The sequence below is a fragment of the Equus caballus genome, chromosome 14, assembly GCF_041296265.1.
Source record: "Equus caballus isolate H_3958 breed thoroughbred chromosome 14, TB-T2T, whole genome shotgun sequence".
NCBI classification, from domain to species: Eukaryota; Metazoa; Chordata; class Mammalia; order Perissodactyla; family Equidae; genus Equus; species Equus caballus.
The window spans coordinates 72208693-72225852 of NC_091697.1; the positions used below are offsets into that span (position 1 = coordinate 72208693).

At 34.0% G+C, this 17160-nt stretch overlaps 1 protein-coding gene across 3 annotated transcripts in view; it reads right to left on the reverse strand.

The window, feature by feature from the left end:
* Positions 1-17160, reverse strand: part of COMMD10 (COMM domain containing 10) — a 169696-nt gene that overhangs the window by 118602 nt on the left and 33934 nt on the right. The window contains exon 6 of one of the 3 annotated variants that reach the window (XM_005599502.4): positions 14794-17048. The exons of the other annotated variants lie outside the window; for them this stretch is intronic. Within the exon in view, the coding sequence (XP_005599559.1) occupies positions 17031-17048 (18 nt within the window). The 3' untranslated portion in view covers positions 14794-17030. Of the gene's footprint in view, positions 1-14793; positions 17049-17160 lie in introns of those variants that run through there. 3 annotated transcript variants of the gene reach the window in all.

Here is a 17160-nt window from a genome sequence, read left to right on the forward strand (position 1 = left end):
AGCCCATTGCATTAAGATTTCCTACTAGTAAGGTACTAACAAAAAATGTTGACAAATTCACAGGCTTTTACTATTTGTGTTTAAATGAGCCATTTCCTCCAAAATGTTCTGACAATATTTATTCTTTGATTTTATATTTCTAAACATAAGTTTTCTTTACATATGCAAAATATTATATTCTAGCACGCCTAAAATTGGTATTATCTCTGAAGATGTACATAGTTGAGTGACTAGCCCAAACTCATTCAGAAGTAACAGAATTGGATCCAACTTTTTGCCTGAATGTTTACCTAGTGACCTTTTCTGATTTAAGTTGAAATGCTTAAGGAAAAGGTCACTAAAACCAAAGAACAAAATTCAATAAGGTCTTTTAACAGACCTAATCTTCCCTTAAATATTTTCTTCCAAATGCTGTCAAATAGCAGCTTATCCTAAATATATAAGAGACTATAAAAAAAAAGAAAGAGAGAGAGAGAAAGAATTATCTTCTTTATGCCTTCTACTTTTACAACTAATTCCACTTTTGGCAAAACTCAATAATGGCCTTATAAAGAGCTGGGCATTTCAATTCTCCTGCCCTAACCTGGAAAGACCTCTTTAAGGAATGAAGATTTCAATGACCCAAACTGTACTGTAATAGACACTTTCATATCTCCTATCATATTTAATTCTCAGAAAAACCTTGTGAGGCAGCTACTACTGTCCAAATTTTCAGATGGGACTTTGAGCCTCAATCAGATAAGCAACCTGCTTGAGATTCTTCAGCTACTTCCTAAGAGGCAAACAATGTGATTCCAAAGCCTATGCTGTTTTTACTGCACACCAATGCCACCCTCAAAGTCCCTCACCTTAGTCTCTATTATCTGTCAAAACGTAATACAGGGTTATTTGTGAGCTGGAGGGTAGAAATCACTTAACTCCTTTATTTTGTACAAGAAAGCACTAAAATCAGAGGGGTGAAATGCTTTGTCCCAAAACACAGCTATTTAGTAACAAAGTCTAACCCCTCTTCACAACAATATTAACATAAAAAAAAAAGAAAGAAAACATGACTAGTAATCTTCAGCTAGACCTTTTAAAATATAATAAATTAAACGCTATAAGTGTCCTCAAAAATTTTAGGTCCTTAATTTGTTAGGTTAATTGACTTTTATAATAATTCTCATAATAATGAATGAGATATGTTTTAACAGCCTAAAATGAAGAAAAAATAATAGATGATCAATGCTGCTAATATAAATCAAGGCAAACTCTTACTGTATAAAGCAGTATAAGTAGAGCCTACAAGAGTGGAAATCATGGGAGACAGTCATATATGAATCTAAATCCAATTAAAATAACTTGGCTGGTAGCAATAGAACCCAGCTCAATATATCTGGAGGAAAACAGACAATCATATTAGAATTAGAATACTTTAAATTGGCACTAATTAGGTCAATACACTCACATTCCTTCCCGTCAGTTTAAAAAAAGTTAGCACCTACCACCTGTATTATCTTATCCCTCCTCTTTTCACTAGCATGCACAGAATGTTCATCTACAAGATTTTTACAAGGATAAACTTACCTAACAAATACAGAATACCGATGAGTTTTGCTTTAAGACCATTTTCTCTTGTCTGACAGGCCCTAATCCTATAAATCAGTAGAAGATTGGTAATAGGCAGGAGACTTTCTTAATGAACACAGCAGTACTTTTAAATTCTAAGAAGTGAGAATCTGAAGATTCTGAAGGCATAAATAAGTAAAACATAAGAGGGACAAAGCACAAACAACACAAGTCATCAGTTAATACAGTGGAGTGACATTTAATTTATGTGAATTTAACTATGAGTCACTTATATGAATTCAACATACACTTTGTAAACAGACATAGAGTAATTAAATAATGCAGGCAATTAAGTCCACCATTTCCCTGAATGAGTGTTAAGTCCTGGAAAGAGTGTGAGACGGAAAACGTGAACCTGCTGTTTCCTCAATCAATGCGCGCTGAGGTCTCATGTGTGCTAAAGTGATTCTAGTGTTAAAAGACATACCTGAACTCTAAATATTAGACTAAAGAAACAGCAAATTGTTCCGATAGACTGGCGAAAAAAACACCATGGCTGAAATGAACTTATTTAGCAATGTTATGCTGGGATCCAATGTGGTACTTTCCCAAGGGATTCCCTCCGCCTCCCAAGAACAGTCTTATCTCTATGAGATCATTACCTTCTGCACTGTTAGATCCTAAAACTCATCCCCGCATAAGATGAGATTCCACTATATATAAAAGAAAAAAAAAAAGAAAGAAAAGGTCATCACTCTTTTTAACATTAACGTGCAAAAAGAAAAATAAGTTTTGTGGGAGAGGTTGGCAGAAATGAGGATTTTCCCACATAGGGAAAACTATGAGGGACTAATAAAGGTGGCCTTTGAGTGAAGATTTGGGCCAACTGGCTATAACGTATGTTAATCAATTATAAACTGAGTCTTAACTACATATCTGAAAGAACTGTTACATCAGAGCTTCAAAAATTACCTGAAAGTACTAGTAAACCAAATTCCCCCAAAAGAATGTTGGAGGTGAAAAGCACTCTCAGAACACAGGTCAAGTTTGTCCTTCACCAACCCACACAGTTGACTGGTAGACACATACTGGTTGGGAAACATTTATACCTTTATGCAAATCTCTACTGTTAACTTTTGAGATCACTAACAACATGCTGCCAAGTACAAATTTCAAGCTTTAAATTCAACATCCCACCAGCAATTAAACAATAGGAAAGAGAAAATTAGCTTAAAAAAAGGTAAAATATTTTACAGTTTTTACTTCTTTTCATTTCTGAGGGAGATTATGTTTCCTAAGCCTAACTCACATCCTGGCACTGACAGAAAATGATGATATTTGTACCCTACACTGTGGTTAACCAACAAGGCCACTTGAGGCTGGGTGACTGGCTGGTGACTCCAGTTCCCCCAGATGGTACCTGGATGCCCCACGGGCTTAAGAGGTCAATCAGAATCTCAGCTGCCCTGTTACCTCCTTGCACTTCAGTTGAGTAGCTATGCTCTAGAACAAGCCAGTGCAGACTCTATTTTACCACCGGAAATTCGGATTCTCTAGCACTATAAGTACTTCATCACCCAGACAGACCCCTAGAAAAGAACAGGAACAATCCCCAATTCAACCTTCTATCAAGGTCATTCTCTTACTCCTCAAACTTGGCAAATGGAAATAAATCACCTATCCTCAGGAGAGTTTCATGGCTATCAAAACAAAATGTTTAAGAGCAAGATAAAACCATAAAGAGTGTGGGAATAGGGTTTACAGGACTAGCCACAGACCTCACTAAAGACAGGTAGCAAAGTAATCACTATGAAAGCACAGTGGCGACTTTATTAAATTGTACCTAATTTTCAGTCCTTCTGGGTCAATAAAAAAAAAGTGACTCGTTTTTTAATTTCAAGGGTCCAATGAAACAAAGCATAAAAGCACATTAAATAATACCTGGCACATATTAAGTGGTCAATAAATTTTATCTATTATCATCATTATCTTCTTGATTGTTCGAATGTGGTAGCATCAGGTGTACAGGTCACTATTTGTGCACTGCACCTATTGAGACACTCAGCTTTCATCAGCTCCACCCACCCAGGCTTACTAGAATTCAGAAAGAGTAGGTGGCAGCACTTACAGAAGAGACAATGAGGTATCTCAGCCTCCAAATGGGCTCTGACCCGTGTTAACTGACCCAAGGCAACTTAAGGGTTTACTGCTTAACCTAAACAAAATTTCCTTATGAGAAAAGTTTCTTTTTTTAGGAGTTACTATTAATTAGGCCCCATTTTAAATTGTATTTTTAAATTTGTTTGGTATCTTAACCTATATAATACCTCCCCATGTCCAAGAAAGAGTCTGCCAAAATATACAAGATTAGGTAGTACTTTATTCATAAAGGGCATGTGTACCATCAAAGAGAAGCATAAATACCTTATTATGTGGCAGCAGTCTTATTATTAAATAGTCATTATCATGCCAACTAAAATACCAGAGGAGGTGACTATTATGTAACTTTTGTATAAGTGAATACACAATACCCACTCTCAAATCTAAGAAATCTATAAATTATTCTACTCACCTGTCTACGGCAAAAAGGCTTGATAAATTTAAACCAATCAAACTACATGTTTGTGTACATGCTCACAATTTTCATATTTTCTTGTACTTTAGAATCAAAAGAAGCCAATATAGGGGGCCAGCCTGGTGATACAGTGGTTACATTCGCGTGCTCCACTTAAGTTCACGCATTCTGCTTTGGTGGCCCAGGGTTCACAGGTTCGGATCCTGGGTGCAGAACTAGCACCGTTCATTAAGCCACACTGTGATGGCATCCCGCGTAAAATAGAGGAAGATAGGCAACAGATGTTAGCTCAGTGCCAATCTCACTCACAAAAAAAAAAAAAAAAAAAAGAAGCCAATATACATTACAATCAGTTGAAAAGTAGAGAAAATACCCAAATTAAAATTGGGATGAAAATCTGAGCATCATTTACATGAGGCAGAAGAACTACAGTTTCTCATTTTAAAATAAAACCATTGCAGAACTGGCAACATATTTTTATTGGACTATTTCTTTTCTTATTATAGCATTAACAATTAAATAATACCATCCTCCTCTCTTAACAAAAAATGGATGATTACAATATGCCTGCCTCAAAGGACTTTGAGGTTACTCAATATTTGTAAAGAGTTTTGAGCCTTGTAGCTGAAAGCTACTAAGTAAATAAAAAGTATTAAAATTGAGAATGGTGATATAAAGCAAAGATGGCTTAATATAATAGAAAATTACATTTATAATTGGCACATTGCCATACTAACCCTGTGTATTTGTTCTTCCAGAGAACATACTCTACGAAAGGTCACTGAAGGTGAATAAAGAAAACCCACAGGGAGTTCAAGTAGCCTACAACACAATATTAGTAATTAAGGAAGTGGTATTCTTCCTCTATATTCATTTGGGAATCATTTCTACTAATTAAGAGAAAAGGAACAGTGATTTTTTAAAAATGATGGCTACAAACAATTTAAATCAATTCTAAGAGCCTAGTTACAAAGTAGAATATTGTGACACTGAACAATTTTTTTAAAAGAGCAAACTACTGTACAAGTAACCAAGTCAGTACTCAACTATCTTCCAAGATAATATATTTCTAAAAATATCTTCTAGAGTAACTTATGTTCCTAAAACAATGTTAAACTATAGCACTGCAAATTCATATTCAATAAACATTAAATGCTTACTATGTGAGTCATTATAATAGACATTTCACAGACATTATCTCATTTAATTCTATCAATAATCTTAGGAGGCAGGTATTACTAGCCACATTTTCAAAATTGGGAAATTTGCTGCAGAAAGATTCAGATTCTCATCCAGAGCCTAAGAATTTAAACTGAGTTTTCTCACTTTAAATCCACTGATCCCCCCATTATGTCAGATTAGGGTCTCTTTGGCTGTGCAAATAATCAACTGACAAATCATTTAACCTCACTGGGCCTGAGTATTTTCATCAGTAAACTTAGAGGATTGAAATATTCCTAACGTCAATCTCCCCAATTCTGTCCTAAACTGTCTTTCTAGAATTTATTTTAATCATTTTAAACTATAAAATTCAGTGGCTTCCAATACATTCACAATGCTGTACAACCATCATCACTATCTAATTCCAGAATATTTTCATCACCCCAAAAAAGAAACTCATAACCTTTAAGCTGTCACTCCTCATTCTTCTCTCCCTGAAGGCCTTGGCAACTGCTAATCTGCTTGCTGTTTCTATGGATTTGCCTAATCTGGACATTTTATATAAATGGAATCATACAACACTTGACCTTTGTGTCTGGCTTCTTTTATTAAGCAAAATGTTTTTGAGGTTTATCCACATTATACCATGTATCAGTACTGCATTTTTATGGCTCAATAATATTCAATTGTATGTATATGCCACAATTTGTTTATCCATTCATCCACTGATGGACATTTGAGTTGTTTCCACCTTTTAGCTATTTTGAATAGTACTGCTACAAACATGCACGTAAATGTACTTGTCTGAGTCCTCATTTGCAATTCTTCTGAGTATATATCTAGGGATGAAATTGCAGAGTCACATGATAATCCTGTTTGAACTTCTGAGAAACTTGTCAAATTATTTCCCACAGTGGCTGAACCATTTTACATTCCCACCAGCGATGTATGAGGGTCCTAATTTATCCACATCCTCACCAACAATTCCTTTTTTTCTTAAATTATAGCCAAGCTAATGAGTGTGAAGTGATATCTCATTGTGGTTTCGATTTGCATTTCCCTAGTGACCAATGAAGTTGAGCATCTTTTCATAGGCTTCTTGGCCATTTGTATATCTTCTTTGGAGAAATGTATATCCAAGTCTTTTGGCCATTTTCTGTTTTTTTGTTGTTGAGTTTTAAGAGTTCTTTACATATTCTAGATACAAATCCCTTATCAGATATAAATGATTTGCAAATCTTTTCTCCCATTCTTTAGGTTATCTTTCCATTTTCTTCATAAAGTCCTTTGATGCACAAAAGTTTTTAATTATGATGAAGTCCAATTTATCTATTTGCTTTCATTGTTTGTGCTTTTTGGTGTCATATCTAAGAATCAATTGCCAAATCCATCTAAGATCTCTCTTTGCTGAAAAATTCCATAAGCCTTTGCCCATTTCATAAACAAAGTTGTAGCTGGATAATTCGATTTGTTTTACTGCTGAGAATTACAAAAGAGTTATTTTGGAGTATTTGTTACATTGCCCTTACCGAGGAAGTGGTAGCATTTTAAGTTTAGATAAAATTACCATTTTAAGATGAACGGGTTGGAACTTCTTGAGATAAAATGGCATATCTCAGGAAGAAACTGCATTTCTGCTCCCTTATAAAGAAAAAAGGAGGAAAGGGAAAGAGAAAGAGAAGGAGGACAAGAAGAAGGGAGGGAGCAAATTATCTCCATTTGAAAACCTCATAAGTCAATAAATACAGAATTTTAAAAGACATTTCAAATTATATGTCCAAACATGTTAATTCCTGGAAAAGACAGTTTACCCTGCAATAAAAATTCAATACTGTAGCAGTTACTAGAATTTTCTTTAAGACAGGGATAGCATTTCTAAAATCTACTTCGCTCGCTTTAGCTAGGCAATAATGTTAGTATCTATCAAATGGTTTAAATATGGCTTTAAAAGCAAATGTACTCCTGAAGGATTACTAGAAAAATAAATTATTTTTACCAAAAAAAAGAAATAAGAAGATAGAACATGCTAACAAAACAAAATACTCTGCAGCCATTTAAAGTGCTGTTGCTGAGAAGAAGTTTATTTACTGATAATAAAAGATGTTTTACAATGTAATGCTCTATGGAGAAAAAACTAGTTTATAATGGATAGATTTGGAAAGCTATATACTAATTAAATACGTCATTCAAAGTTATCTTTAGGTAGGATTATAGATGAATTTTATTTTCTCACATTTTCTGATTTTTCTATAATGTAAATTTCTTGTGTAAATTTAGAAAAGTACAAAAGATAAAACCAAAATTCCTTAAAAGTGAAATTTATAAACAAGAATTTCTTTCTGCACATTCACTTATTGTATTTGTCTTCACTCAGTATACGTAATTTGTCAGCTATGTTTTGGTTAAATAATCACAACAATAACAACAAAAAATAGAGAGTTTTACTGATGTTATAACAGCACAGTTATTGATTCTAAGTAAATTTTATATAAATTCCAAATAACACCAACAAAACAATTTTTAAAAACTTAAAACATGATGTTTCAAAAATTGTATATAGTCTGTTACCTCATTAATTAGACTTAGGAATCAAAACTTTTCTGAAACAAGAAGTTATCAGGGTTTGTAAAAATGAGATTATATTAATTCTGTCTGTCTCTTTTTTTTACTAGTAGCGAGGGGTGGGATAGGTGTTAAGAATACCACTGCTTCACCAATCCTACTTCTACCCTTTTGTTCATCTATGGCCCTAGTTACGGCCTGTCCCACTGCCTATGGGTATCATTCTCCATTATATGATAAGGTGACTGAAACTGACTATTCTCTGTGCACTAAAAGAACAGCTGCTTTGAGACCCTCAAAAGCATCATCCAGATATAGACCGAAAACACAGAACTGATGATGCTGGGCTAATGCTAAACACAAACAGAAAATAGCCAAACCAGACTCACAATCATCAGGCATCTTGGAATGGTCACACTTCCAAATAAGAGGTCAGGTGATGTAAGATTTGAGGATCTAATTAACCCTTAAAGCAATTTATACACAGGCATGACATTTTTTAGAAGATTACATAATTGTGGATCATAAGTATTAAAGACAGCTGAAAAGTTTTAAAAAAACAAAAAGAAAATATTTTATATGTGAACTTATTAGAAAAATCTTCACTTTTCCTAATACCATAAAAACAGCCAATAGTGCCCAATAATTTGTTCTGAGAAGATAACTATATCATATAGTAAAAATGATTCCTCCTTTTCAGATAAGTTTAATTTCCTCTAAATAATTCTCATATAAAGGAAAGAAATAAATATGAGAAAAACATAATTTACATAATCCATTAAATATATATTTAAGCATTCATATGGTACCTAACACCAAACATGTTTAAAATCTCTTTTAAACTAGGCCGGGAAAGAAAAATGTTCGTTAACACCTTTTTTGCCAAAATTATTAGGACTGAATTCCATATTCAACAATGCAATTTACTCATAACAAAACTTAATCTAGCCATCTTTATTTTGTCTTGAATCTAAAATTTATAATACCATGCCCAAATCAGAATACTAGATTCAGAAAAGCAGTTCAGAAAATCACCAATGATGTTCAAAACCTAATAAATTCAACTGAGACATAAAAATTCACATTTTAACTGATTTCTGGCGATGGCATCATTGGTATAGAGGGCTTATTATGAACTACTCCAGTACTTTCTAGCAGATCTTGGGTATATCATCAACAAAGGAAGCAACAGACCAAGGAGTAGCCACTGGCTACACACTGAGAATTCCCAGGATGTGGAGCAAAAATTCATATACTTAGATCACTTCAGCTTCTAAGTTGATGTAAAAGTTCAGACCAGACCAGGTATCAGGTTTTACTTGTATCCACTTCTCCACTGTAAAGGATATGCTATACAACTGACCAAGCCACAGGAGACTGAAGAGTCAAACAAAAAAAAATCCCTTAGTGATCCCAGAACTAATGTGTCTATCTGAGGCTCCTCTGTACCACACACTACTCTAGAGAGGCTATGGCTATGGTTCTAGTACTATCTCTAGTCAGTTTCTCACTCTCCATCAGACCCCCACCCCCAACACACACTGTATCTTCACTTTCCACCTGACCCTATTTAAAATCCAGTCAGTTACTCCCGTGTATACATAGCCGATACTCTGTCCCTTTCTCCCTTCATCTGATACACCCAGCAAAGATGAAACCCTGATTAAACGAAATTATCTGTCTACTCCACATCTGTACCAGAGCAACCAAAAATGAATAAATAAAAATGTATAGCCTTCTAACAGCTCTCAGTTCAAATTCATGGTCACAAATCTCAAGTGGGCAATCAGCACTGTTCAGTAACAGTTAAATATCCTAAAATACTTAGTTTGTTCATTTTCCCACTATCTAAAATAACTACTTCATACTTTCTCCTCTGTTATCAAACCTCCTAGACCTACCCACTCCCCCAACTAATGATTGCATTGAGAAAACAGAAGCACTTAGACGCAACTTTCCCTTCCCACCACCAAAACTACCTACCTAACTCATACTCTTCCTTCTTTCCTATTACAACAAACGATATGTTCCCACTTCCCATCAAAGTTTAACCCTTCCATTTGTGCTCTGGACCACATATCTTCTCACTTCTCAAGGAACTTATATTCCTCTCTGTCCTGCAGTATCAGTTTCTCCCCCAGTGAATCTGTGGCATCAGCATACAAACCTCTTCTATCTTCAGTCACTGAATCCACATTCTGCTACACTGACTATCCTATTTCTCTGCTTCTTGAAAATTACCAAATGGCTGCTTTGACTTTCTCTCCTCATATTCTTTCCTCAATTTACTCCAATCAGGTTTCTTTTTCGTCTCAATTGTAATTGAGATTACAATTGTCAACGTCGTCAGAGAAGTCCAGCTACCAAATCCAAGAGTCATAAGTCTGTTCTCTTTCCTGACCTCTCAGTAGCATTCAATACTCTCCCTCATCTTAAAACATCTTTCTCCTGCCCCACATAGTGATCACTGATGACCTCCATTCCACTAAATTCATTTCTTTACCACTATAGAGTAGTTCTAACTTTAGGCTATTAAGTCAGACGGATGTGGGTTCAAATATTGGCTCTATCATTTTCTAGTATCCAATTAGGAAAAGATACTTAACCACTGAGCCTCAGCTTCTTGATCTACAAACTAGGGAAAACAGTAGTGCTAATTCACACCTATGAGGGTTAAACTAGTATCTTTTTTTTTTTTTCTCTTTTACCTCTTAGCATCATGTGACATAATTCGCCCTCTGAGAAATGCTGTCTTCCTTTGGTGTCTGGCGGCTCCTTCGCCATCACTGTTATAATCCTCCAACTCTACTTGCCTTTTAAATTTAGGCATTCATTAAGGTTCTATACTCTCTCCCTAAGTGCTTGGTCTCTTCCATTGTCATGACTGAAATTTTAATCTAAACTTCAATGATTTCCAAATCTCAATTTTCTAGTCTATATTTTTCTCCCAAGCCCCAGATTGCCAACCAAACAATCTCTACCTGGATATCTCAGCTACCTCATACTCAACCTGCTCAAAAGATAAGCCTCTATCCTTTTTCATGTGCTCTTTCCTCCACCTGAAACTCCCCTGCTTATAGCACTCTAACTCCTTACTGTCAGTTTCCATAGTTCCACTATTTCCTCTTTTGTAACAGTCACTAAACTTCTATTTACTGGCTTAACATATGTATTCCCTGCTAGACCAGAGCTCTATGATAAAAAAATAAAAGCCCTCTAGATCACTAGTACTTTGTCTAGTACCTCGTGCATAGTAAATGTTTAATAAATATTTCTCGAATTGCATTCAAGCTACTTAAAAAGTTATTGCTTATTTACAGAACTTATTAGCATTGTATTGGTTCAGACGTTTATTTCATTGTTAACATTTTTATTTCAAAATACTTAAACCACTCACATTATTGTCATTTCTAGCCCACAAAAATACATCCAACAAAATTTAAAGGTACTTCCAAATATATTCTATTATGTTTGAGGAATTCTACAATTATCATTGCCTCTAGATTTCAAAAATCAAAAAGGTTCAGAAGCAATACACTACATTGAGGAAAGATATTTTTGTATTGCTCTTATTTAGAAAACATAACACCTTGAAGGATACTATTATCGAGAAAATGATCACAATGAAAAAAGATACCAAAAAAATTAAGAATCAGAAACTAAAGCCACAACGCCTTAAGAACATTTAAATAAATTTGATTCCAAAGAACCAGGCTTTGTTTTCAAACTATCTGGGCAATTACCTAACAAATAAGGCCTGTTTCTAGGTTTGTTTTTTTTCCTGAGAAAGACTGGCCGTGAGCTAACAGCCATGCTAATCTTCCTTCACTTTGTATATGGGACACTGCCACAGCATGGCTTGATGAGTGGTGTGTAGGTCCGCACCCAGGATCTGAACCTGCAAACCCTGGGCTGCTGAAATGGAGTGTTCTAACTTAACTACTATGCCACTGGGCTGGTCCGTTTCTATTTTTAACTGCTTGAGTATTTGATCAGATTATTTCTATAATTATACAATCTATATAATTATATATAATTGTTCTATAATAAAGCACATATAACAAAATCTTGTTTAATTTGTACACTAACGGAATAAAGAAACTATAAAACAGATGGCTCTATAATTTAACAAAAATACCTGAACTTTTCACTAGTCTCCTAAAATTATCCAAATTAATTAACTAGTTATCAAAGAACCTATTTTTGAAATAGTAATGTTACAGCTTTCTCCAGAAGCTCTTAAATGCTTTAAATGCAACCTTTGAGTTTGCATGCGTGTTCCCATAACAATTACAGAAACCCATTTATCAAACTATAGCAAGAGCATTTTTTTGGTTTACACCCTTTCACCCAGTAATTACACTCCTGGGGAATAACCCTAAATATCAAGGAGGCTTTATTTATCCATTCATTCATTCATTCATCATTCAATAAATATTTATTGAGCACCTATTATGCATATATTCACAAAAATGTTTATCACAATAGGAAAATACTGAAAAAAACCCCATTATTTGACAATAGAGGATGTTGTAGGATATCATAGTACGCCACAGCCCAAATATGACGCGGTTATTTAAAACATATTCGTGATTAGTTTGAAGTAAGACAGAAAAGGTTTGTCACAGAGTTAAGTGAAAAAAGCAGAATATTAAACCAAAGAAGTCATATGATTAGACTCTCAAAAGAACGTATGCATAAAACAAACACTGAAATAAAAGCAATCAAATAGGTTGGTGGCATCTTGATGGTAAAAAAAAAAAAACAAAGTTTTTCTTTCCATATCTCTATAATGTTCAAGTTTTCTATAGGAAACATATACAACTTAGGTAATAAAAAAAAGAACCACAAGTTTTTTTTAAAACAAAGACAGTCAATATTCATCAATCATTTCATTTGAGAAGAAAAACCACTGACTTGTCTTAAAAATTGTCTGAACCTTGAATAACCATCCCAAATGACACAAATGAAAGTTAGCATCTTGATACAAAACTGCTGGAGACAAAGCTCATTTCATAAAATTTCTGATCAAAATCAGTGAGTAAAAAGCCCAAGACTTTATAGAATGTCTCTTCAGATCACAAGATAGCATAATATAGAAAAAGGAGTAAACGCCATTACCAAAAGGGAAAAAAATTTCTGATTGATGAGTGATATTATCTTTTCATAAGCACATCTAGTATTGAACAGTAATAATAAAACTTCAATTCTTTTTCCTAGGCCAAATATAAACATCACTATTTTTTAAAAATCACTTATAAGTTAATAGATGCATGAAGAAAAACAACTGGAAGGTCATTTAGCAAACATATCGGTGTTACGGGTACTGGAATTATATTTGGCTTTAACTGACTTTGTTTCTATATTTTTCAAAATGTCCACTATAAATATGTACAGCTATTGTAACTGAGCAAAATAAAATTTAAATTAAGGGATATGCTGAAATATACTCACTATATAGATTAGATTAATAAAAATACATTTGTAAAATTCAGCTGCTCATGAGAGTAGCTCAGAAAAATCTGAAGGTCCTTCAAAATCAGTCAACATAAACATCACCTTTAAAGAGATCAAAAGACTTTAAATTTCAAATAGAAGAGTTCACGATTTGAACCGCACACATATTTTTCTCTTACTGAGAGATCTGTCATAAATAGATCTCAGGATGTGCTTTCTTTTTAATGATGTGGCCTATTTCTTTGTTCATAAGACATCAACATCAATGATGTCATATAGCCCTTACAATAAGGTGTGCTAGTAAATGCAGCTTCCATTGAACTGAGATAATAACATCAAAACATACAACTTGGCTTACTACATAAAAGTGTATATTAGCGTCTCTCATTGACTTAAAGTGAAAAACTGTCTCAACCTAATCAAATAAAAGGAAATGGAAATTTAGAATCCTTACAACTATAATTTTATGAAGAACAACAATAAAACAATCACTGCATTTTAGAACAGCTTTCAACACCTTGAAACATACACACATATTACAGGATCAACTGCTAAATGATTAAATAAGCACAATGATACAGTATCCTAGTGATGAATATAGCGTCAGACTCTGAAATTAAATTGCCTGGTTTCAAATCCTAGCTCTCTTGTTAATTAGTTGTATAACGTAGGAAAATAATTTAATCTCTATGTGCTTCCACTTCTCCATCTATCTACGAAATAAGGATAATAACAAGAATTCACACCTATAAGAAATGTTTCAAATATTAGAGGAGGTAATACCATGTCTAACACAAAGTAAGCACTAAACAAAGACTATTTTCCCTCTTTTTTTCACTCTGGACAGAATTTGTCATACATTTTGGAAATAAAAATGAAGATCTCTAACTCAAAATTGTTATTAAAAGTCCTAAGTTCACTTGAAATCATAATTCCCCATCCGTAAAGTACCTTCTGTAACCTGAGCATAATCTAACATTAAGGTGAATGAAAATTCTCTTGTCAAGGTGACTTTATCCCAGTTGTTTCAAAAGAAGAAGAAAAAAAATATGAAACTTCTCTCTTAAAAGATGTACAAAAAAATTTAGAATCACTGTATTAACAAAACCTGATTGTCTTGAACAGCAAATTTACTGGAGAAAATGCAGTAATGCAAGAGTAACACCAAAATTTAAATATTTTAGTATTTTTAGGATGTTCAAAGTTAAAGTATTGATGTCATTCAAAATTACCAACATTTGTTACATATAAAATGGCTATTCTCTATAAAAAAAAGAAATTTCAACTGTCTATGATTAGCCTGGAACTGGCTGCACTATAACCCAATAGAACCATTCAACTATCTTGCGGATTATTTTATTCTCTTTTTCTCATAAAGAAATTAATACAAGTGACAGAATTTAATACAAAAATCAATAGTGTACAAGGTTTTTAAATAAATTTCAATTTTTAATAAATTTAATTTTGGCAAATGACAAACACTGAAACCACGATGATTTCATTTATTTGTTCTGTACATATCTGATTAACAGGCATTAATTTTGTTGATAGAAACAAGAGAACTTTATTGTTATATACAGATTAGAAACGCAAACACTTAGCATTTCCCACAACTACTGACTTCACAAATTATTTTGAATGTTATTTCAAACAACACTGTGAATGCCAGGGGTTAGGTAAGCAAAGAGCTCTACTGCCCCCTAATGAAATAATCCAAAAAAAAAAGAAACCTCAGAAAACTCATTTTGCGGTATCTGAAGAACAGGAAAATAATCTTACTTTGCTAAATGCAGTAGACAAACACTAAGACAATTAACTGAAAACAACTAGGATGTATATCAAAATACTGTAGGAAAAGCTATAATCACCCAGTTTCATGATAAAATTAGTAGCAAAACAGGAAAGCCTCGAGACAGAAATGTTCTAAGAGAAAGGAGACCAGTACAACAATGTTATCTAATGTGATAGCAAGAAAACCTTCGCTGCAGGCTACACTTTTCATTGTGTGTTGGAAGTGATTGAGAAGAAAGAGATTCTTAGAAACCATACTCTTCTGTGAATTACAGTAAGTTTTCAGCTCAGCAGCTCAAAAGTAAATAACATCAAAGTATTCTCTCACAATTTGTACTGACTCTGATCCTCAGACTTATTTTTATATATATTTTCAAGATAACCACCCTGTAAAATATATACTTAAAAGAATTTTACTTAATGCTTCCTGTTTTAAACAAATACCAATTTCATAAGAATGACAACTTTGTACTTCATGGTACTCTGCGCTCATAAACTAAACAGTGATAACTTTTAATCTTCCTTTTAGTAAAAACTCTCCCTTCCTTTAACAAAGATGGTTTTCAAGACATGTTCCATACTCCTGTTCCTTTTACCTAGTATTCCAAACTGTCAAGAATTCCCAAATTCTCATTTCAGAAAAAAGCAAATGCTTGGGGGAAAGGTAGTACGTGGTCCTTAGTAACAAGAGTTACACAAAAATTATCAAAGAACCAGATGTAATAAGAGTACAAAGAATAGGACACCATATCCTAAAAACAGGGAGAATGTAAACAAAAGGAAAAGTAAAAATTCCAGGCAGCAGTTCACTGAGGGGAACAGAGATGTGGCAGTTAACTGTTCCTGTACAGCTAGGGCACACCACATCACTTGGAGACAGCATGTTTCTGTCCAGGTTGACAGTGGTTACGCACGCCAGTATGTGTCTATTGTTTAGGAGATATAAGAAATAAGGACCAAATCCACACAATGCTATAAGGGAGACAGGCAATACAGAGAAAGGGGTTCACTTCAGTCTACATACTAAATGAAAATATCCTTTATGTTTGTGTGCTGCTCCTCTTCTTCCCAAGTGTCTGTTTGTTAATGAACATGGTTCTGCAGCTCTGTAAGTTATAAGGGTAACCAACCAAATGTTCATTCAAAACTTCAAAATAGTAACACAGAAAAATACAAATGTGCTCAAGACTGTATCTCAAATGAGCTGGATCTCACATCTGTACAGATTTCCTGAATAATGTGAATTAAAAATATGACTCTTTTACTAGAAGCATTACTCATTCATTCCTACTGCCTAAAAATATAATAGACACGTGGATATATTTTGAAGACAGGAGAAAGGAGCTGTGAGGACTCAAGCATCCTAAAGTCAAGCATTGCCAAAATCATGATGCTTAAAGTATATCCAATATATGGTCAAAACACTACTCTTCCAACTATAAATTGCATTTAACTACTCAGACTTAACATACGGTAGTCATGAGACATACAACAGTGAATGTATATGGCTACATGGAGAACGTATGTATGTACATATGCATATGTGTGTTTTAACTCATCGAACAGTCTCAGTCTACACCAGTGAGTTCCAGATCATTATCCCAAACCTAAAGGAATGCCTTCCTTAGTTCATGGGAGCAAAAAAAGAGGACTTTCCAGGCTGTCCTTTCCCTCCCCAAATCCCAATAAGCGTAAATATGAAAAATATAATCAAGAAATAAAAGGGAAGAAGAATGCAAGGAAAGGGAAAAGAAAAGGTTAGTTTCATCAGGAAATAAATTTAGTGACAGCTTCGGTTTAAAACAAAGAGATTTATTTATTCATTAGCCCAAAAAGTTTCATTGATGACGACGATGGAGAGAGTAGCAGCCAGCACTTGGTGATCATTTACCATAATAGTGGGCACTGGACTAAGCACTTTACACACACTAGGTATTTAGTCTTCATAAAAACCCTGTGAGACAGACAATATTATCCCCATTTTACAGATGAAAAAACTGACAATCGTAAAGATTAAGTAACTTGCCCAAGGTTACACCACTACTAAATTGTAGAGCATATACAAT